This window comes from Perognathus longimembris, chromosome 13, assembly GCF_023159225.1.
Source record: "Perognathus longimembris pacificus isolate PPM17 chromosome 13, ASM2315922v1, whole genome shotgun sequence".
Classification (NCBI taxonomy): Eukaryota; Metazoa; Chordata; class Mammalia; order Rodentia; family Heteromyidae; genus Perognathus; species Perognathus longimembris.
This window is the reverse complement of record NC_063173.1, coordinates 27033201-27056950: the sequence shown is the minus strand read 5'-3', so window position 1 is coordinate 27056950 and position 23750 is coordinate 27033201. Positions and strand designations below refer to the sequence as shown.

The following is a 23750-nucleotide window of genomic DNA, read 5'->3' as shown; positions in this document are numbered from 1 at the left end:
GGACCAACCAAAGAGCCAGCAGGCTGACAATGTATCTTGCCAAATGGAAGTGCAGGGAGAGACTCAACCAAAACAAGAGCAAGAGCAGCATCATGAATGAAAAAAATAAAAGCGCCAGCTTCGGGTAGGCTTAGAAAGGAAACCTAGGTCATGTGTGCAGATGATGTGCCAGCCTAGGCTCCATCCTGAAGGCAGGAAGGCCACTGGCCAAGCCATTGTCCATCCAGAACCTGCTACTGTGAAGTGTATGCAGCATTCATCTTGCAGGTCAGCCTCTAAATATGGATCAAACAGAACTCAGCGTGGTGGGAGAGGGTATCCAAGCTCACGGCTTAGAGAATTTGGGGCACTGGAGCGAAGCATGAGAGCACTCTAATGGCTGGGCTCATGTTGGTAGCAGATGCACACCCAGACACACACACCCTAAGTGCACACACTCCTGTTGCCTCTCCATTTGATCGGTTGACCTGCTTATCCTGGGGCTCTTGCTTGGAGAACAGAGTGCCAGCAGCAGGTTTGGGCCTGCCTCCAACCCCGCAGCCACTCACCCAGGCTAGTTGACTCAGTGAGGTTCAGGCTATGCTGGGAGAGGCCCATGGACTGCCGTGGGGAGGCAGAGATGGACACCTGGGAGGGAGCCCGGCTGCAGCCGCTGCCTTGAGACTCTGACTTCAGCCGGTCATTTTCAGCTTTCAGCTTCTCTATTTCACTCTGCAAAGAATAAGGCAGAAGCTCATGTAGTAAATGGATGTCATGGGAACGAGACTGTTCTGAAGAAAGGATCTGGGAGTCCTCTACAAGAACCAACTGGCCATTCAAGCCTAACAAGTAACACTCAGGGAGACTCGGCAAGGTGTCCTGCTTTGACTTATATCCAAGATATGTCTGGCATCACAGGTTTTCCGAGAAGCAGACTTTAAAAGAGGTGCTCAGAGGCTGGGCATGCTTGGAAGAAATCTTAACACTAAACCTCTCTGCCAATGGGAGATGACCTTGAAAAGCAGAGGGCTGATGATGAGAGATTATAAGAAAGCATTAAACTGTGCACAGTGGCTCGTATCTACAATCCTAGTTACTGGAGATTGAGAGGACTATGGGTCAAGGCCAGCCCAGGAAAAAATTTTAGGAAGATTCCTATCTCAACACCATCAACAAAAAAGCTTAATATGGTGGTGTGTGCCTATGATAGTAGTTACATGGGAAGTAAAAATAGAAGGCTGGCTTGGGCATAAACATGAGACACTATTTGGAAAATAACTAAAGCAAACAAAGGGCTGAGTGTGTCAATCAAGTAGTAGAGCATCTGCCTGACAAGCTTGAGACTCTGAGTTCAACTCCCTAGTATCACCAAAACAAACAAAATATCCCAAAACTCAAAGGCAATAAACAGCTTTCTCAGGGTCGGCTGCTGAATGAAGTATTCAGTGAAGAAAAATCTTACAATCAAAGAGGCTTGCAAAATTCTGGATTTGACAGGTTTTGTTACTGCAAGATTTCTAAGAGTCTTTAATGAGCTGCTGTGTTTTTTGAATCAGTTTCCTAATTCCTCTCAGAGCTTTCTTATAGAGTGAGTATTTTAAAGAGCCTGCTTTGGGAAAAGTTGGTCTCCTGTGAGGTCCAATTTAGCACCTATTTATGAAGAACCTAAAGTGATGCTAAGTCCAGAGAAAGGGGTAAAAAACAACAAATAACAAAACAGCTCAGAAAACTCAAATGTTTTCACACTGTAGCAGGTTGGGGGACACCTATAAGAACACATGTGAGTAACATCCATAAAACATTGAGTCTTCTAGCTGCAGGACTTGGAAAGGCTTTGCAGAGGAAGTGCTAGGCTGAGACTTGGTAGAAGGGTCAGGTGAGATGGGAAGAAAGTTATTTCCAGGGGAGGGAACACCATGAAACAGAAACTCAGAGGGCTCACACAAAGAACCATCAATGGTCCATTTGGCCTGCTAGGAGAGAAAAAAAATTGGAGCTGGGTGCCCATGGCTCATGCCTGTAATCCTAGATACTCAGAAGGCTGACATCTGAGGATCATGGTTCAAAGCTAGCCTGAGCAAGAAAGTCCATGAGACTCATTTCTCCAATTAAGCACCAGAAAATTGGAAGTAGCACTGTGGCTCAAGTGGTAGAATGCTTGCCTTCAGCTGAAGAGCTCAGGGACAGCACCCAGGCCCAGAGTTCAAGACCCAAGACCGACAAAAACAAACAACAACATACACACACACACACACACACACAGACACACACAGACACACAGACACACACACAGACACACACACACACACACACACACACACACAATTGGTGCTGGACCAGAAATGAAAAGGGCCTTAGAGGAAAAAGGCTTGAAGGGCAGGCTAAGGGCACTGCCCTGAAAAACAGAAGCAGGAGTTGGGTAGTGGGGAGGCATGATTACGCTTATGCTTTCCCAGAGGCTGCTCCAAGCAATCTTGAGAGAGAGAGAGAGACAAAGAAAGAGAGAGAGAGAGAGAGAGAGAGAGAGAGAGAGAGAGAGAGAGAGAGAGAGAGAAATGGAGGGTAGCCAGCACAGAGATGTCCACACGGCTAGAGAACAGCTCTCTATAGCTCCATCCACCTCCTGACCTCTCACCTGCATCCTGTTCATGGCCTCCCGGAGCTGGTCAAGCTGGTGTGCAGAACTGAGAGCTTCCAGGCGAATGTCTGTCAGCTTCATCTCTTTGTCTCTTAGCTCATTTCGCAGCTGCATGACTGTCTCAGCTTCACTATCTATGCAGTCCGAAATTCTAGAGAAAGGGGATGTTATGGGCAAAAGCAGTTCTGAATTCATCTCCTTTTAGACTCTTACCATCCAATCATCAGGCATGTTCAACAGTAACTATGCATAACCAGTTACTTAAGGCTTCTGACCTCAAAGTTATTGTTTTTCCCCCCTGGTGGGTGGGGGGTTGTCAGTCATGGGGCTTGAATTCAGGGCCTAGGCACTGTCCCTGAGCTCTTTTGTTCAAGGCTAGCACTCTAACACTTTGAGCCACCATGCCACTTCCAGTTGTCTGGCGATTAATTGGAGATAAGAATCTCATGGACTTTCCTGCTTAGTATGGCTTCGAGCCATGATCCTCAGATCTCAGCCTTATGAGTAGCTAGGATTACAGGTGTGAGCTACTGGCTAAGTTACTGACTTTTATGACTTGCCTGAACTATTTATTCACAGAGCTCTGACAATCAGAATGGTTCTAGCAGATCTTTCCACAAAAAGCTCAATAGTAGAGGGATAAGCAGCAGAAGGGTTGCTTGGCCAATCGAGGGCTCTATAATGGTGCCATGGTCTAAGTATCTTTCTCTCTGCTTCTAAACTTACATTGAAACTTAAGCCTCACAGCTACATGTAATGCTATTTGGAAAAGCCTTGAAAAGTTAACTAGTATTAAATGAGGTCATGGCAGTGAGGCCCAGTGATTGAATTCATGACTTTATTAGAAAAGGAATTGAGACTTGAGTTAGCAGGTTTGTCCTACCCTACTATGTGGTACCCTCTACCATCTATCACACTATGACACAGTAAGGAGTCTCTCACCAGGATGCTGAGCAGATGCTGACACCATGTGCCAGCTAAATAAGCTTCTGTTTATGTATGTCTATGTGTGTATGTGTATATAATATATATGTGCATATATATGTACATACCCAATTTGTAGTATTTAGTTATAGCAACAGAAAATATCTAAGACAAAAGGGAAGCAAAGTAATCAACAAGCTCTCAAGAAACACAATGGTGGGGCCTTATAAGAAGGGATGGCCTAACAAAGAGGCTGTTGTAATAAGTTCCTTTGTAGCAGCTGTAAGTTTCAGTCCCTATCTTGACAGTCCAAGATAGAACTTTCCTTTTCCCTTGGTTCCTTCTTCTACTAGACTTAATGCTATGTATCTGAAAATTTACTATACTTAACAGAATAACTTTGCTTGGCTGCTAGCTCCTCTAGGATGAGGATTAATCCTCATATCATTTCTAGTGTCTGATCACATCAATCTAGCCACTCACATCAGGCACTCAGCACTGTTTACTGGACACATGAGCATTTGAAATCTGTCAATCAGTATGTACACTACTAATTCCATAAAGAGGTACTATACTTGTGTCTATTTTTAAAATGAGGAGGCTGAGAGGCATAGAGATAAAAATGCCCAAGAACCTACTATTGAATGCATTGACAGAGTTGGGATAAAACTTGTTCAGTGTGCTCCTGAATTGTACGTAGGAAGCACTCTATCTGTAGTTTATGTGCTGTACTCCTGTACTGTACCCACCCAACTACATGGAGTGTTTGCTGAAGCAGCCTGATGTATGGTTTTTCAATGTCTAGATAGTTATTCTAACATATTCCTTCTGTCTTGTCCAGAGGCGGGCTGGTTGCATGCCTAATTTTAAACACATCAAGTGTGGGAAATGTTGTCTTCCCCCAGCTGCCATTCCTTTCACCCACAGGATGGGGAATTCTCTAAGCCCCACTCCTTCGCCTTTGGTTTCTTCTTTGAACTCCCTCTCACATCTAGATTTGCACATTCTTATAAACCTTTCAAGGTTGGAAGTAAGCATTTAATCTCAGCCCACCCTTTGGAAAACTAGAGCAAAAACAAACATCTCCTGTGTCCACGGAGGTTGTGGAATGTAAGAAAAGGGCTGATGAGCCAAGAGCTTGCCCTGCCCCATCCCTATGGGAAAAGTGGTTGGGAAAAGGCATTCTTGCTCATGGTCCTGTAGAGTCTGAGTGCATCACTTCTACTTTCTTCTTGCCTGACATGACTGCCCAGTAGCCTGTAGAAGAGTTTCTGTTCCTTCCTCCATGCAGTTCCTTCTCTCTGTCTCCCTATGTTTTCCCCTGCCTTATAGACTGTTCTACATTCTCTTCCTTAAGTTCAAATCTCAGCATGCTGAAGCTGAGTCCTGCTCCTCTTCATCTCCGTTCAACTCCTCAAAGAATTCTCATTTCCCAGCTTTCAGTGCCACCTATAACCTCATGCCTCCCAAATCTCCATATCCTAGAACTCCAGGCTAGCCGGGAATTTCACTTAATGTGGCCAAGGCAAAGCTCCCACTCCCTGTCCTACCTGTCCCACGTATTCAAGATGCAAGTCTAGGAATATCCAAGGGTTATTCCTCTTTTTCCTTCATATGCTACATCAGATCCATCACCACGAACTGCCAACTACTTTCTTCCAGACCTAAATCCATTAAGGAGTCACCACTACTATCAGCCATTCTTTCTTTGTACCAAATATCCAAGGGCCTGCTGAACTAACAGGGGAACCCCATTTCATGGAGTTTACACTATGGATCTGGGGTAGAGTGAAGGACAGAGAAAAAAAAACTGAGAAAACCTACACGTCAGCTGGTAGTAGGTATAGTGGTAAAACATAAAGTAGAGGAAAGGGGATGACAGACAGTGGTGTGGCAACTTTATGTGAGGTGTACAGAACTTGATAATAAGGTCACAGTGAGCAGAGACCTCTTAGCCAGAGGGAGAGCTTTTTCAGGCAGAGGGCATAGCAAGGGCAAAAGCCCTGAGGCAGGGTATGCAATGGGAGGAGGTTCATAGCACTGCCAGTAGTGAGAGGAGGCTCACATTGTAAGAGGCAATGTAAACTGGGGAAAGGCTATCCACCTCTGTGATCTCTCTCCACTCTTTTTTTTTGCCAGTCCTGGGGCTTGGACTCAGGGCCTGAGCACTGTCCCTGGCCTTTTCTTGCTCAAGGCTAGCACTCTGCCACTTGAGCCACAGCGCCCCCTCTGGCCGTTTTCCATATATGTGGTAATGGGGAATCGAACCGAGAGCTTCATGTGTAGGAGGCAAGCACTCTTGCCACTAGGCCATACTCCCAGCCCCCCCCTCTATTCTTGCCTGATATATCTCCTCAGAACACTAAGATAATCTCATCGCATCTCATCGTTCTTCCTAATGCGCCCTCACATCTATTATACATGAAGTCAGAAATGACTTCCTTGATTTCAAAGTTCTCCCTATGTCTTTCGCTGTAGCCCCTTTTTCTATCACTCTGCCCCCTGACCATCCTGTGATAGCCATCCCTCCCTTCTCAGACTCAGCCAGCTTGTTTCCACATTGGGTTCCTTGTGCTGTTTATTTCTCAAAACAGATGCCCTGCTCGTAGGAAGGCTGACTTGGGTTCACCAAAGCCCATTTCGTTTTTCACATCTTCCCGTATAGGTAGTATGGCCCTAGGTCCTGATCACTGCACTACAGGAAGAGCACACATGTGTCCCTTCCAGGCCTGGTCTGTATGACTGGCTAGATGCACACTGAGTAGAGGACTAGGTCATGGCAGGCTGCTGACTAGGAATATCTGTACTGGGTTTGGAAGGAGCTAGAAATAAACAGTGTTAAATAAAGCCACTGAGCTTTTTAGGGGTTTACAGCAGCTAGTGTTTCTAACCAGAACTAAACAGTGGTTCCTTCTGTTACAAAGATCTCAGCTAAAATGTCACCTCCTCAGAAGGGCCTTTCCTGATCATCTCATCTAAAGTTGCTTCATCCTAGTACCATTTTCACCCATAACATTAACCCTTAAAATGCCTGGCTTCTCTAGATTATCAGGATTCTCTAACTTACAATAGATAGGGACCTTATTAGTTTTGGGCACTGCCATAATAGAGCCAGGATTGGCACCAAGCACACAGTGGAGGCTTGGGGTGAAATGAACTGCATCATGACATGTCCCCAGGAGTCCCTAGTCTCCGTAGGATGAGAACCTGGCTAACATCTTAGTCTCTGCAGAGCACTTTGAATGATATTCTGCTCATTCAGCCTGTTGTACAAAAGTTCAAATCAAGAGTAAACTATGGGTTCTTTTTTTTCTTCTGGTCAGGAAATGATTGAACCAGGATGCTTTGGGATGGATGATGGTCTGTGTGAGATGTCCTGTCTTTACTTCCTGGGCATGCTATAGATCAAGTAGGACCCATGCTTTCAAGTATTTGTTTTATCTTACTTCAATCTAGTTTCACCCACAAAAGATGTAGCTACCTTTTCACCAGGGTGACGCCAATAGAAGGGGAGATGATCAAATATGTATAACGAGGCCATGTTTCACTAATAAATGGGATCACTTAAAATGGCTAGGCAATGGTGGCTCATGCCTGTAATCTCAGTTACTCAAGAAGCTGAGATCTGGAAGACTGTTGTTCAAGACCAGCTGGGCAAAAACATTTACCAAACTCCGTCTCTAAAATAGCCAGAAAACCTGAGGAAGGATAGCTGGCAGGAGAGGTTGGAACCGAGTTTCTACTCTAGACAGCCCAGCCCCAGACATGCACCTGATCTCACACCACCGGTGTGAGTTCAGAGACTCAGAACAAACTACTTGCTCACCCTTCCTTTCTCCTTTCAGTGTTTTAGTAAGAGCCTGTCCACTCTCCCTACCTCCTCTTCATTTGGTAATTCTTTTTTTTTTTTTTTTGTGCATAGGCAGCTTAAGTTCACAGGAAGAAATGCGTTTCTGATATGTTTAGAGTGCACATTTAAAAACAGAACAAAATAAAAATTTGAAGCATGTGATTTAAAAAAAATAGTCAGCAAAAAGTCAGACTAGATTGTGGCTTCAAAGTAAAGCACCAGCTAACAAGTCTAAGGCCCCGAATTCAAACCTCAGTACTGTCCCACACACAAAAAACAAGGCGTAAACTTTGCTTCATTTCTTCACTTCTACTTTCTGCATTCCATGCAATTGGTGTGCCAAAAAGATCTGGCCTTTGAGTAGGGCAATCTTCCTGCCTATGCTCCTTGAGGCACCTGGGCAGGAGTTGAGGCTCTTGTTCAGGATGCTATCCTTAGCAGGTTGACTGGGCCTAAGTAGACTTAAGGTCAGCTCCACAGACCAGCCTTCTGAGATACAGCAGCAAGATAGAGGCCCTTAAGGCATGACATCTAATTTGCCTCTCTCAGGAATCCAGTGAAGTTAATATAATTACTGAGATTTATATAATGAATTTCCTCTGTTTTTTAACCCTGATCCCAGCCACAGCTCTTTTCTTCTCTCAAGTTCTGTCTCATCACCCTGATAACTTGCCTTTAGACTGCTTGTGGCCCGATCATCCTCGATAATTCTAGGCATGGTGAACATGGTCTAAGACAGAACTTAGTTCTGCTTAGCTGTAAGACAGTAGCTGAGCAACTTTCTAAGCTGACACCCACCCACTTCATTTCTGCTCTTGCTCCAAGCCTGGGCCCTGTTTTCTTAGATGGGAGAGAACTGTCTTCCTATGCTGGGATAGCTGCCTGAAGAATAAGTGCACAGTAGGGAGTCATGGAAAAGAGGGCTGGGCAAGAACAGATGGCTCTTTTCTACTGTGAAACTACAGCCAGGAGAACAGCACTAGACAACCTGAACCAAACCAGTCATGTCCCTAAAAGAGAAGCATACACTGCTACTGCATACTGAAGTTCCCAGAGGAGGGAGCTCATGATGAATCACTTCACAAAATAGTCATTTAGTAACAAGAAATGTCACTGAATCTATCCATTTTTAACTCCAATTTTCTGAGTTCTGATCCCAGAGAAATAGTAAACACCAACTCTTCATCAAAGAAGAAAATTTTATTTTAAATCCCATCATCCAATTGAATCAGAATTTCAGCAAAAACTGCCAAGCCTCTTAACACCATCTGCCCTTGTAGCATAAAGGTTCTTGCTTGTTTTTATCCATCTACTTTATGCAATGCTTAGACAACAGCTCTTATCCCAATTTGACATACAAAGAAATGACATAGGAGAAGTTAAACAACTTGCGACTAATTGACACCACCCTAACTAAATACCAAGTCTCCATTTTTTCAACCTTTCCAGTTCTAAAAACACTGGGAGAACACTCAACATCCTGTTAAATCAATACGCCAAATGAATAGCAAGGACTGTGATCCAAGGCCATCCGAGGCAAGACATTAGACACCTCAGCTCAGTAAACAAGTGGGCATTGGTTGTGCATGCCTGTGATCTCAGCTATAAGGACTGTGCTCCCAGTAACCTAGGCAAAACAACATGAGACATTATTATCTGAAAAATAACTAAAGCAAAAAAGGACTGGAGGTGTGAATCAAGTTACAGAGTGCCTGCCTAACAAGTCCAAGGGCCTAAGTCCAGTCTACCCAAAGATAAATAAACACACACACACACACACACACAAATCAATAAGGAAAACATAAAGGACCAGGAGAGCAAGTGTCTCATAATAAGACTCTTAAGTCATTTCTAACATCATCTGACAGGGTAACTTCAAGAGACAAACTCACAGTGAATTGGAGTGAGAATTCCTCAATAGAGGGGTGGAGCCCATGGACCCATTGTGTGGCAACTTTGGAGAGGAAGGCAAAGAAGAATCTGTCATCTCTTCGATGTCTGAATGAGAGGATGCAGACTTGGGGGACTTCTTCTTTCCAAAAGCTTGCTTGAAGGAGCTGCGCAACTGAATACACAAGATTGTCAGCCTTTTCAGGGGATACAGCCAATGCTCAGGCCTTGGCTACCCAGAGACATGCATATAAAAGAGCAATTAACTCTCCCATGTTTCCCCAGCCAATGAAAAAGGCTCCCCGAACAGCTCTCTCAAATCAGTGCATTAAGGGAAGAGGAGTTATCTGGTGTTGATAGCTCAGGACTGGACCTGTGGGGAACATTCCATGCCTACTCTTGGTTCAGGACTGGATGCCAACAGCAAGACAAAGCCTGGCTCAGCAGGTGGATGTGGGGAAGATGAGGATACACAGCAACAAAGCAGGATGCTGAGACATGACAGATGCGGATGAGGTTAGTCATATCAATGGATGGGTTAGCTGGGTATCTGATATTAAAGTTGGTTCTTGCTTACCTCATTGACCTGCCAGAGAAAATGCAAGCAAAACAGGGAAGGGGGAGGAAAAAAGACAATTTTTAACAGAGAAAGCCAGTGACAGGGAAAGCTTTGGACTTTTTGACACAACATGACTAATAATAAACACCAAACACAGAAGAGGATTCCAGTAGGAACATGAACCTTTAACAGCATGGGGACATCCTCCTCCATCATGGAAGGACGGGAAGAGTAAGTTGTCCCCAATCAGGGTTCTTCTGACTTCTAGTCTGGTTAAAGTAGCTGTGCCCACCTTCCCATGCTTCTTGCCCTTTCCCTGCTTCTAATTAGTCATCCCTTAATGGTATAAGTGGAGGATGTAGGGGAGAATGTCTTCTTTTCTGAGCAGTATCATCTCCCATCTCTCACTGAGCTATACAGCTCTTTGCTTGTACTGACTTAGGACTTCTTGTCCTCATATAAAGAAGACAATCTGATAAACAGAGGATTCGCCATCTCCTTCATTACTCAAAAAAATAGGAGGGGAAATTGTTTTAAAAATTCATTAACCATGTTGTAAAAAATAAAGAGGTATAACACAATTTCCCCATGCCCTGAAGAACATAAAGAATGAAACACAATTCTCTGAGGGCCATGAGCTGAAAACAGATAGTTTAAAAAGTCATTTCCTTTTATTAAAGTCTTTTTTTTTCCCCTTCCAAAAATATATTCTAGGGGTTTTCTCAGCCACTGAGAATTTCAGAAAATGGGCCATTGAGCAAATTGATGGGATTTTTCTCCCATTCATGTGCTTCATCTCTAACAAACTTCATGTCAGCCTGTGGGCAAATCCAGATCCCATTGCTCTCTCTTTTTCTACTTCTGATCATATTTCCAGAGAGTAGCCATAGAAACAAGAGAAACTAGAACAGAAGCCAACAAACTCAATATTTGCCTCTACCGCTGCTAAAAAGCCAATCGGAAGAGGAGATTATGAAGATTAGACAGAATTAAGCTTTGGGATGAGCTTAAAATGTCAATTATCCATTCTCCCTGATTTCACTGAGAAGTTAGAATTAGGTATCATAAAGTAGGACAAACATGTTTTAAATCTTAGCTTGAAGAAAATAAACACTATTTTTTCATACTCAGACAATAGTTTTCAATTCAGACTACACTTATCAATTGCATATTAGAGATGGTAACGTGAGTTAATCCTACCTGTTTAGTCATAGCACATGAGTTGTATAAAAGCTATTAGTAACTTAAAGAAAAAAAAAAGAATCAGAATGATAAGAGGGTCATACTGATCTGGCCTTCCAGCTTGTCTCTAATGCTAGTCATCAGAAACAATATTAGAAAATCCCTAACAACTCTATCAGTAGACCTTGCCACCCATCCAAGATAACACAAAATGAGAGAGAGGAGGAGGGGTGGAATGAGTGAAGACCTTGAGGCCACTATGTTAACAAGATGTTCTCTGCATGGGCAATTCAGGGTCTTTGAGCACCAGCCAACTCCAGATCAAGCTGGGGTATTCCTGTATTAGATGAGCAGCAACCAATGTCACCCAGTGCTCCAAGACTTTGAGAGAAAGATTGAAAAAAGCACGCAAGGTGGAATTTCCCCAGAAGAACAGGAAAATCACTGAGGTATGGAATAATCCAAGTAGTTCATTGAGATTATGGCTACATGGAGATCATGCCATTAAATGCATTACTTTGAAGTTTAGAACCACTAATTCCTCATGTTGATATTATAAAAGTTATTTATAGGACATGGTTAGAAAACTTTCAAAGACAATGTTGCTCTCATATTCTAGGAAAAAGATTATGATTAAGGATGGTATAACTGTTGATACATACTCCAAAAGACACTTTGGAGGTATCTAAGAAGAAACCATTTAAGAGTAAGGGCTGCGAAGGGCTGGGAGTGCAACTCAGTGGTAGATTGTTTACCTAGCACTGGAAGTCCCTAGTTCAATCCTAGTACTGTCAAATAAATAGTAAATACAAGAGTAATAGCTCAATCTGTGGCCAACATAAAATGAGAAAGATATGACATATATATGAAATGGAAGATGAGTATGTCACATAAAGTCTTATGAAAGAGAAACTCAACATGGTGGTAGTGATTGCATAACTTCTACTGTTTTGCTGAGCATACTGGTTTTAGTAAAAAAAAAATCCATAAGCCACTTCCTTGGGTCTACTCCCAAAGATCATAGTACTTAGGTTAAGAGGCAGCCTGAACTTTATCTGGGGAACTCTTGCTTCTGCAACAGACTCAGTCCCTGGGAGAGTGTGGATGGACACTCACCCAGTTCTTTCTCTTCTTTTTCTTTGAATCATTCTCTATGTTACTGCCCACGCTTGAGTGGCTGGTAGCACTGTTGATGCTGGAGACACTATCGGAGGAATGCTGCCTGCGAATGCGGAGATCTGCAGACTGTGCTTGGCCATTTCCTGGAAAGTAAGGCAGGACATGTCAGACTTGGGCTCACTTTCATGTCCCCACAGACAGATCTTGAGCTGAGATCCATATTACCATGAACACCTAGATTTTTTTCCATTGAAACATAGCCCCTATTTGTCACTGTTGGTTTTAGATCCTCCAGTAGGTAATTGTTCTTTGGTCAGTTAAATGGGATCTTAGTCTTCTCACTTTACAAAACAGAAACCAAAAGAAGGCTGAGAGAGAATTTGTCCAACACCAGCTCTCTTAGACTACAAAAAGGCAGAAAAATATTTCTCAATTGCAACATGGTCACTTTTCTCATTTTCTCCACCTACTACTTTAATTTTTTTTTTTTAATTTGGGCACTATTAGGATTTTAATTCAGTGCCTCATGCTTGTTAGGAAGGAGTTCTATCCATTTGAGCCACACTTCCAACTCTTGTTTGTTTCAGTTTTGGGTTTTTTTTTTTTTTTGTGGCTAGGTCTCATAGTTTTGCTCACCACTGAAGATCCTTCTCCATGCCTCCCTCATAACTGAGCTCACCTGTGAGTATCATCATGCCTGGATTATTGATTTAGTCCTGCTAACTTTTTGCCTAAGCTAGCCTTGAACCATGATCTTCCCAACCTCTGATACTTAAGTAGTTGGGATTATAAGTAGGAGTCACTATGCACAGTGTTACTTAAAAAAAAAAAAAATTAAGAGTGTTGGAAATGGAACGACCAGGGTGTCATGAGGAGACACAGTCTACCACCTAGCTGTACCACTGGGCCTGCCCCCTTTGCTTTCTCTGCTTTCCTGCACTTGCTTCCTTTTGAGTGCCATCTGACTTCTGGGTCCTGCAAAGTGTTCTTCCCTTTGCCTGCAATTCTCTTTCCCTTCTACTGTCTGGCCAGCTCTTTCTTTTTCTTTGCTTTTCTTCTTTTTCTTCCTGAGTTTAACTCTCAGGACCTTGTGTTTGCTAGGTAGGAGCTACACTGCTTGATCCACACACTCCTAATCAACTTTTTCTAATCTTTACTTTTTAAACTGTATCATTGCTTTTTTTTTCCAATGAAAAAACAACACAGTCTTTTGAAATGATGTTTACTGCCCATTTTCTTTATTAAAAAATTTTCCCTTTCGTCATGGGGCTTGAATTCAGGGCCTGGGTGCTATCCCTGAGCTCTTTCGCTCAAAGATAGTGCTTTACCACTTTGAGCCACAGCTCCACTTCTGGTTTTCTGGTGGTTAACTGGAGATAAGAGTTTCAAGGACTCTGCCCTGGCTGGCTCTTCTGCCCTGGCTGGCTTGGAACCACTGTCCTCAAATCTCCTGAGTAGCTAGGATTACAGACAGCCTTACTGCCCATTTTCTCCTTAGGATGATACCCACGTCCCAAATAGAAGCTCTGGCTTTAGAAACAGATCTTCTGGTTCCAGTCCCAACTTCTTTGTTTGGTAATTCTCTGAATTCAGGAAGCAATTGTCATCTCTAAACTCAGACTATAATCTGTACAGTGTGCAAAGAATCTGGCCCACAAATAAAAGTAAATTAAATAAGGCAAACATTAAGCTTAGACTACAAGCCAAGAGTTCTAAAAATGCTATCAATACTATTTCCAGTATTATTTTTGCTATTAATACTGTTACTGCAGGAAATAACTCACCTGCACATCTACTTTTTTTTTTAAATCTTATCCCAATTTATAATTCAGGACAATTCTCCGGCACAAGTAGGAAATGAAACCATTTCACGTCCTCTCATACTAACATGTGAATAAATACAGAATTGAGCAAACTTAAGGGCTATAAAATACTTTTACATTCAGTCAAGAAAATGTTATTTCCTTCTAAAGTTTGAGATTCATCAGAAAAAGGGTGAACTACATTAGCCAGCCATCACTGTAGAGAATGGAGATAACTTCTGGGACCCCCTGATGGGCACAGAAGTAGAATTCAAGCTACCCACCCTCCAGCTGGGACCTTGCATCATATGTCACCAAGGGAGGCTGCTAAGAGAGGCAGGTCATTTGTCTAAAGGGTATTTTTTTACTTTACCTTTGCAGTTGAGCTCTGGAGTGTTAATTACTCCATTAATAGCAGCCTGGGCAGCTGCGTTCTGTTTCTTTAGCAGCTCAATTGTTTTTCTTAACTCATTCAGTTCTGAATCCTGAGGATAAGAAAGATACATTGGCTATTCTAAAATCAGCACAAGGGAAGTACAATTTGGCTTCAACAAAAGAGGGTAAGGAATAAAGATGGCTAAGAGATCTGTGGTCTCTTATAGGAAAGGGATCCATTTCCATGGACATAGGAGAACACATAGGAGAACACATGAACGAGTGAAATGGGACCACGAGCTGTGTTGCTGATGTCAGTACAACATCAGAGCTAAGCCAGGATGCCAACCAACAGATGTACTCTTGACATTTAAGTTTTATTTGTCAAAGAACTAAGTTAAAATCCATGCAATTATGTGAAATGACAATGAATAATATTTCTAGGTTTGTTGTTAACTCCAAGCAGGGAAGGAACCTTACCTTCTGCTCAGCTGTCATGGTCAAACTCTGAAGTCTGATGGTCATGTTTCCAAGACTCTGCTCAAAGGCTGCCACAAGGTGAGCCTAGAAGAGAAGATGCAGCTGAAGTTATATTACTTTGCAAAGAAACAGTGCCTAAGCAGCAATGGCCTTCAAATATTTTCTGGGTGTTTCTTTGATTTGGCTTCTGTCCATGTCTTTAGCCTCTTCTTGTTTCTCATTCCCTACTCCAGTACTTTTAGGGATCATTTAGCCTTTCACTCTCCAAGATCTTATGTTGCCCCCACCCCATCTCAGGCCACTGTGCATCATTCCTCTTTGCCTGGAATGTCTTTCTCCCATCTACTCCTTTACTGGTATTTATACATCTGTCTCAAGAGCTCTCATCTCACGCCTTTGTGAAACTCCCAGGCTCAACTAGTTTCCCTCATAGTCGTTCCTATGAGCTCACTGTCCTTCTGAATATGCTTATGAGATTATAGTTTAAGTGAGGCTAGTTTATGCCTGTCTTCTCTATGACTCTGAAGGCTTCCCTTTCATTCACCAAGTCCACAGCAGAAGCTCACAGGAAGAAAGTCTGTGGAGGGCTGGGAATGTAGTTTAATGGTAGAGTACTTGCCTTGCATGCATGAAGCCCTGGGTTTGATTCCTCAGCACCACATAAGCAGAAAAGGGTGGAAGTGGTGCTGTGGTTCAAGTGGTAGAGCACTACCCTTGAGCAAAAGAAGTTTTTCATCTTTATCTGCAACTCTCTGTTCAAGATCAAGTGGCAACTTTGGGCCCTAACACTAAGCCTCCTGCCTAACACATAAAATAGAGGTGAGATATTGGTTGGTTGAATGAAAATCCTGATGTTATTAAAACCAAGAACAAAGAATGGATGTTTTTCTAGTAGTCATGTTAAGGAATGTCTAGCCATCCATTAGCTAGGCAGGATAATAACTTCCAAATTACATTTGCATAATTGAATAGTAGCAGGTATCTTTAACCCATTCCCTACTACTGCCTCTAGTGACAGACATTTAAGTAGCAAGATGGACCATCAGACTATGTATACTTGATGAGAGCTAACCATTTTCTTGCTCTTCTATGCCTGCACCATTGTGCCTCAAAGGTGCCTCTTGATCATTCATTGATCATACATCAGATGAACAATAAAGGATTGAAAGAAAAATGTTTAGATGAATTGGGCACTGTGGCATAGGAGAAGGGGGTAAAAATTAGGGTTAAAGATCTTCATGGTTTTTGTTCCTTTTGATTAGCTATACTTAGCAAGTCATTTCAGTTTTCTTATATATATAAGAATCTGCTTGTCCTAAGACTATCTTGAGCACTAAATGCAAGAAGACATGTAGGGGGTATGGTATGGGTAATGGGAAGCACAGCATGAAGAGAAAGTGAAGGAGGGTGAATATGGTCAATATGCACATCTGTGTTTGAAAATGAACAATGAATCTTGGTTTGGAATGAGGAGGGAACAGGAAGGGAGAGAGAGAATGACAGAGGAGGTGAGTCTGAACAAGGTAGTCTGTATGCATATACAGACATGTCAGAATAAAACTCTCTTGTACAACTAATTGCTGCTAGTAAAAAATGTGGGGCAGGGTGAACCAAGATAGGTAGAAGTTGCCTATAAACTGAAGAATTGAAAAGCACAAGACTGAGTAAACATAGGGAGAATGAAAAAGATCAGCAGAGAAGACATGGGAGGAATCTGGGAAATGAGATTTGATTGTGCTATAAAATCCCAGAAGTAAAGATGATTGATGCCCACAGTGAAGGATAAAAACGAGATTAAAGCAGTAGGAGGAGCTAAGAGGAAGATAGGTGATATTTCCATCTAAGGAGGGATCTGAGGAGTAACTGATAGGCTTTGCTAACTGGACTTTATAGCAGGAATGGTTGTGGCTAGAGAGAAGGCTAAAATCAAATGTGGCAGGGAACAGGCCTACTTGTAATATGTTACCTGGAATAGTTTCTTCCTCCCCCCACCCCCAGTTTAAAATGGAAAATAATGCCACTGTATTTTAAAATAAGGAGATATGCTTTGGTTTGCCCCAGAAAACACAATGAAACCAAAGCCCAGTCAATTCAAGATAATCACACTGCAGATGGAACAAATGGGTCAAGACATGAATGTCTAAAAGAACATCCACCTTGGTTGCAGAGAAATGACAATTTTAAATGGAAATAACCAATTTTCCACTAATTTCCATTCTGCATTTGATTGCCACCATGATTCCAGTTGTGAGCATTTGTATTTTCTATTCAACTAGAACAAAACAACAACAACAAAAAACTTTGACCCCAGTAAGACTGATTCTCACTTAAAACAGTGTTTTTGCAAGCTCAAAGAAACCACATCAGCTCTGAAAAGCCAAAGGATTTCATTCTGATGGCAAGTGAAAGGGCTGCCTTTGTGTCCTGAGCATAACTTGCTGCTGCAAGGCAGCCTGGTTCTGAGCCACCCAATGGCCTTCTCAAGAACTACTCTCACATTCCCAGAGAAAACAAACACAAGAGGTATAAAAACACCCAGAGAGGGTGGCTTTGAGTAGTTTGTCCTAGAAAAACAAACACAGCTTGGTCTGTGAGAAAGATGGCAGACAATAAAACACGTAAGCACTGGTGTGTGGTAAGACTAAATATTTACTTTAAAACAATACTAGAATCAACGGTTTTTTATGAGGAGCAATACACACTTTTGGAATAATATAAGGGGTCTCACTCTGACTCTTTGAGAACATAAGGACAGAGTTCCAAATAGTCCAGGCTAAGGCAGCACGAGGTCATTGGCAGAATTAACCCAAGTTCAGAGATGAACTGATGACTACTTGTTGATTAGTAAAGAGTAGCAATTGACAGCTGCCATTCTTAACTAGGAAAGCAGTTAAGAATCACTTGGTGGGGCTGGGGAGATAGCCTAGTGGCAAGAGTGCCTGCCTTGGATACACGAGGCCCTAGGTTCGATTCCCCAGCACCACATATACAGAAAACGGCCAGAAGGGGCGCTGTGGCTCAAGTGGCAGAGTGCTAGCCTTGAGCGGGAAGAAGCCAGGGACAGTGCTCAGGCCCGGAGTCCAAGGCCCAGGACTGGCCAAAAAATAAAAAGAAAAAAAAAAAAAAAAAAAAAAGAATCACTTGGTATGTAACTGTAACCCTATGTATATCACCTTTACAATAAAAAAAGAAAGAAAGAAAATCACTTGGGTGGAGAATGCCATTCAACTTCACCTGTTTGGATTATACCTAGGAGAGTTGGCTCACTGGGTCTTCAGTTGCTTTTGAATTAGAATGTACACATGTGGTTATACAGATGAAGAATCTACCCATAGAATAATTCTGCAATTTTTTGAATAGGATCTAAGCCTCAGACTTCAGTTTTCACATCAATGTCTGATGTCCTTTTGATAGTAATACTGATGGTGGAAGAGGTGAAGAAAATAAAGGATTATAAAACCCACAGTGACCTAGGATGTTAAGATTTAGAGAGAGAGAGGGCTGGGGATATAGCCTAGTGGCAAGAGTGCCTGCCTCAGATACACGAGGCCCTAGGTTCGATTCCCCAGCACCACATATACAGAAAACGGCCAGAAGCGGCGCTGTGGCTCAAGTGGCAGAGTGCTAGCCTTGAGCGGGAAGAAGCCAGGGACAGTGCTCAGGCCCTGAGTCCAAGGCCCAGGACTGGCCAAAAAAAAAAAAAAAAAAGATTTAGAGAGAGAAAAAAAATTCAAAAAGCTTGGAAATGTAAAGGACTTAAGGGACTGAAAAATCACCAAAGCAGTTACAATTATGAGCTAGTAATTAAGGCTATGCACAATCTACATACTTCCCATGTAGACTTTAAAGAGAGAGTCAACTCAGGCTCAAACTGGGTATTACCAGGGCAAAAACTCCAGGTAAATGATTACTTTGGAGTATTGACTCAGTGCCCTGGTCAAAGAGGGACAGACAACCTTTTGAAGTGGCTTTCCATTTTAACAGTGTGCTGTGGGGTCATGCAAGGAACTATCTGATAGGCTTCAACACACTGATCTGTGATCTAGGCTGAGCTGTGATCTCCTGGGCAGGAAGCCTAGTCTCAGAGACACCTTCTTCCAATATCTCAGGCTCTACATTCAAGGAGTCAGCCTCACTGGGTCATCATCACTCTGTAGTGGAGCTGATGGGTTGGAAGATTCCTGCCTCTCCTCAGATTCTCTGATCCTCTATACCAGAATAGAAAGCTATGCCACCTCACTGTTGGCTTAAAACTCACTGATTGTAGCCTTCTCATGTCAGCAGGAAGCCTAAAGTCCCAATGTAACTGCACAGACAGTCTGACCTACCTGGTTCATTGCCTTTCTTCTTCCCAGTTTCCTTCTCCTGTCCCCCTCTTCATCTCTCCCACATCCAAGCCACAGAACCTAATTACACCAAGCTACTTACGGTTTCAAATGTACCAAGATCTTTCTTCATGGCTTTGCACTAAATTATGCTCTTTGGTTAGAATGCTTCCTCCCCCATGCACTCTCCAACATGACATCCATGACATATCAGCGCCTCTGGGAAGTCCTTCCTGATTCCTTTACCCCAAACATACACCAAGACTAACATGTTGCCATGTTGTACAGAAATTGTTTGTTTTGTCTCTCTGCTGTTCCGGAGCCTAAATGCTTAAAATGACAACGGCTGTGCTTGCTTTGCTGTTGAACTCACAGTGCCCGGGGCATTGTTGGCACTCCAAACAGTTGTTGAATTGAATGCTAGTTGGCAGTGTGTCCTGAACATGTAATCACACACATTATAATTACGGAGCAGCTGGGCTATTTATTGTGAAGCCCTGAATTTCTTTTCTCTTCTTTATTTCCTTTTTTTGCTCGTTTCCTTTAAGATTGGAATTTTCAGAAAAGTGAAAGGCAATTAACATTTTCATTAATGGGCACTTAATATGCTGCAAGCACTGATCACAGGACACTTAATAGGGTAGGGCAATCATCCCATAGAACACATGAACAAAGTCAGGCTCATGTAATAAAAGATTACACAGCTAGGGTCAGAGCTGACATTCACATCTTCAATGCTAAAGCTTCTGTCCTTTTCATTACATGGCAGTACTTCTACAATGTTCAGAGATGGGGCCTTGAGGCAATGCTTAGAATGCAGTCCCAGCTGTTCTTACTCTGTGACTCTGGGTCTCTACTTACATTTGCTGTCAGCTGGGTAGTCAAGGCTGAAACCTTCTCCTGGGAGGCATCCAGTTCCCGCCTCAGTTTGCGAATCTAAAAGTGACAAGCATAATTATTTGCTTGGGAGTCCATCTCCAAACTGAGCTAAATGAATTAATTGATAGTAGTGAAAAAAAAAAAAAAGATCCAACCAGAAAACTGTTCCTTACCTCTGACTGGCATTTTTCTTCTGGCTGTAAATTAAGCATAAGGGACATTAGACCAGTTAAGGAACATGGAACAGTGCAGTCCCGTCAATGGCAAACATCACATTTGGAAACTTATAAACGCCTGAAAGATCAATTAGTTTATTTTCTGGTATATTTCTCTGGGTAAACTGGTTCTATCAAACTGACCCACCAGAATGGAAAATATAAACCTTCTCTTATTTTAACAAATTAAGAATTAGAATGATGTTCCCACTGCTTTTTTGTTGCGAGGAGCTACCCTGCCTTCCTCTGAAGATAAGGTAAGGCACTCAGAAGAAGGTATATGATGGAGAAGGCCTGAGCCAGTCAGCAAATGCAAATGTAGGACAACCAGATAAATGTAAGTAGGCTTTTGGTTCTCAGAGCCTTCATATAAGAACCCAGTGCTTTCTGGGAGCCAGTGCTCATGCTTATAATCCTAACTACTCAGCAGGCTGAGATCTGAGCCACCCTCTGGCAGATTATCTCCAATTAACCACCAAACTGCAAGTAGAGCTGTGGCTCAAGTGGTACAACACTAGCTGTGAGCAAAAAAGCACAGGAACAGTGCCCAGGTCCTGAATGCAAGCCCCAGGAGCAACACACACACACACACACACACACACACACACACACACACACACACACACACACACACATATTGCTAGATAAGGGTTCTACCACTGAGCTCATGAGGGCATACTTATGTTTAAAAAATTATTTGTTGCTTATCTGAAGTTCAAATTTAATTGGTGCTCTATATTTTATCTGGCAACCTAGGTATCTACGACTGCTTCTAGGCTGGTTCTGCCCCCATTTTGTCTTCACCTGTTACCTATTGCACTGTATCAGGAAGAGACTACACAGGCTGTAAAAGTCAATATGGCTTCATCTTCCTCCTGGGCCACTTTAGGCATTTCCTGGATGCCTACCTGCATCAAAGACTGCTCTAAGCCTTTACTACTCATAACAATTCCTTATAACAATCCTTAGTAGATATGAATACTGTTTTGTTTGAGAAATCTGTAGACAGAATGCTAAAGTAATTTGTCCATGTTCATAGTTGGTTAAGTAAGAGACCTGTGATGATCAAAGGCAGTTTGGTCCTAGAACTTATAATCTTAATTGGCATATTCTCTTGTTCTTTTGCTCTAACTACATTTGCATGAAAGCTTTCCAGAACAAAAGCCACTGACCCTCAAGTCTGATCCAAAAGAGAAAGTGATGAATGAGAATGTCACAGCTATTAACATTTGACTGGCCGGTAGAAGCCTGTGAGCAGACAGAACCATCCCCCTGGGACTACTTTTAAACATCTCTCTTGACAGGCTTTTTCCATTTTTGCTCTCATCTGTCCCCACGCCCCCACCTGTCTGACTTCTCAACAGCACCTTGAAAAAGTTGTGTGCGTTGTATCTTGTCCCCATTTACTTTCTGTACATGTGCAAATCCTATATGGAGCTGTGGGCTGCCATCCATCCAGCAAGTGTCCTGAATGGCCTCTCTGATTTTCCTTTTCTATCCTAAGGGTAGCCATAACTTGTCTATGGCAATTACTTGGCATTGTGGTGCCTTTTCTTTCACTCACAGTTAAAATTGCACATAAATTTCGGGCAGAATGAACATTCTTGAATATCCAAGAATCATAAGTTTCAAGGTAAGAACTTGGCTGTCTTCTAGAGGCCATAAGATTTTTCAATATCAAAAAGGGTTTTTTTGTGTGAGCTTATGGCAATTAAAGAGACTCTGGTGATGTCTTAGACAGCAAACAAGAATGTTTCACTGTAACATTTACACAGGTGCTGGAGCAGTGTTTCTATATCTCATCACTAAGAAGCTAAGAATAGATAAGAGACCACACGTCACTCCTAGGTGGTAGCACAGTCTAGCCACACTCAGTTTTACTTGCTAGACAATTTAGCATGAAAATATTTAAATGTTAGGTTATGTTTTGAAGCTGTAAAAGCAACCTTTATTCTAATAGGAAGTACATGTAAGAACGATAAACAAACATCCTTTGATTCTATGGTTCATGGAAGGTCAACTTTCATGCTCAAATTCCTGACAGGGAAGGCAAAACTGAAGCACTCTGAATAACAAGGCAATTTGTCCAAAGTTGAGGTGAGACTAAACTAAAATTAGCCCTTTATTTTCTTGCTATTAAAATAAATTTGGAATTAAAAATTGATAATTTATTGAATTAGTATCACTTCAGAAAGATCAATTTCAAATTTCATGAAAACACTGTCTTCAGGAAACACACCCAGAACAGCCATTACCAGAAGACGGATTTTGTGGTAAGAGCTTATAGCAGTTGGCCCAAATCATGGGTGCCCTGGGATTTACCTGCGATGGTTCCCTAGATCTGAATATACCACAGGGGTGGGGAAGTTCATGCTCTTTTCCTTACATATATGACTCCTCTAAGAAGGGCTCTCCCTCTTAGTGGTGATAATAGCTCCAGGGATGGAGCATTTGCTATGGCTGCTAGGTACCAGCCCTGGGAAGTTGAAGGCCTATATCCCAGGTGCCTTCTGGTGTCTCTGGCTTCCTCTTTCAATAGCAGCATCGTTTTGCCTCAAACCTACACTCTCAGGCCTTGGTCTAGAGCCCTGAACATAAGTGGTGCCAATAAATACTGTTGAAGAAGTAGACTTCAGTTTGACAATTTCATTTTTGGCATCCATATCCCAGAGTTTTGTTGGTTTGTTTTGGTAAGAAAACTTGGTGGAGCTTTATTGAGTAATCAAGCAAGCAGCCAAGCAGACAAACAGAAAATCAGAAAGGAGGAGGCACATTTTAACAGAGTATGGGTGCTCTCAAAAGGAGAGAGACACCCAGAGTTTTATCCTAGAAAAAAGTTTATCTACCAACTCATGTCTAGAAGACCATCTCCATGCTTTCTTAGCAGATAATGGCCTAAATAAGCCTTCCCTGAGATTACTACAGATAAAAACCTTAAGATGAAAGATAAGATCCAGTGATAAATATTTCAGAAGATAAGCTAGAGAGAGGAATTTTGGAGCTGGAGAGGTAAAATTAGTAAGAATTAAAAAAAAAAAAAAGAGTTTGTAGGTCCTTCAAGTCAGACCTTTGGAACAATTACTGGAGTCTGTATGCTCACTCTAGGCCTCAGAAAAAAACAAATGGGCCCTGGTGTCTTTAACTTGATTTTGGCACGATCTCTTATGTTGAAGGGCTATACAGTTAATTCTTATACATAGCCCAGAAACTTGGCATTATCAAATCCTGAATTACAAAAACATGTGCTTCTATTTAATTAAAGGTTAAAAAAAATTAATGAAGATTTTTAAATTGTTATTCCATTAGGCATTTTCAGATTAATGTTTTTAAAACAATGTATAGATATAAAAAGTACTACTGAACAAATCAAGAAGTACTGAAAATCCAAATGTATTTAATTATATTTGACTCGTTCCATAGGCACCTCACTGATGACATCTAGTATTTAGGAATGTTTACTCTGAGCTATGTGTGCACATTTATTGTTTTACATGGATTTTCGTATTTCCTTCAAACTTACTTTATGAATGGCT

General features: G+C 42.1%; 1 protein-coding gene across 7 annotated transcripts in view; it reads right to left on the bottom strand.

Moving 5' to 3' along the window:
• Nav2 (neuron navigator 2) overlaps positions 1 to 23750 on the bottom strand; it is a 702797-nt gene that overhangs the window by 24556 nt on the left and 654491 nt on the right. For all 7 annotated transcript variants that reach the window (XM_048359787.1, XM_048359783.1, XM_048359784.1 and 4 more), the window contains 8 exons: positions 20176 to 20199; positions 19985 to 20059; positions 14799 to 14882; positions 14317 to 14428; positions 12139 to 12284; positions 9284 to 9456; positions 2615 to 2768; positions 549 to 711 (listed from right to left, as the gene is read on the bottom strand). In XM_048359787.1, coding sequence (XP_048215744.1) covers positions 549 to 711; positions 2615 to 2768; positions 9284 to 9456; positions 12139 to 12284; positions 14317 to 14428; positions 14799 to 14882; positions 19985 to 20059; positions 20176 to 20199 — 931 coding nt within the window. The remainder of the gene's footprint in view (positions 1 to 548; positions 712 to 2614; positions 2769 to 9283; positions 9457 to 12138; positions 12285 to 14316; positions 14429 to 14798; positions 14883 to 19984; positions 20060 to 20175; positions 20200 to 23750) is intronic.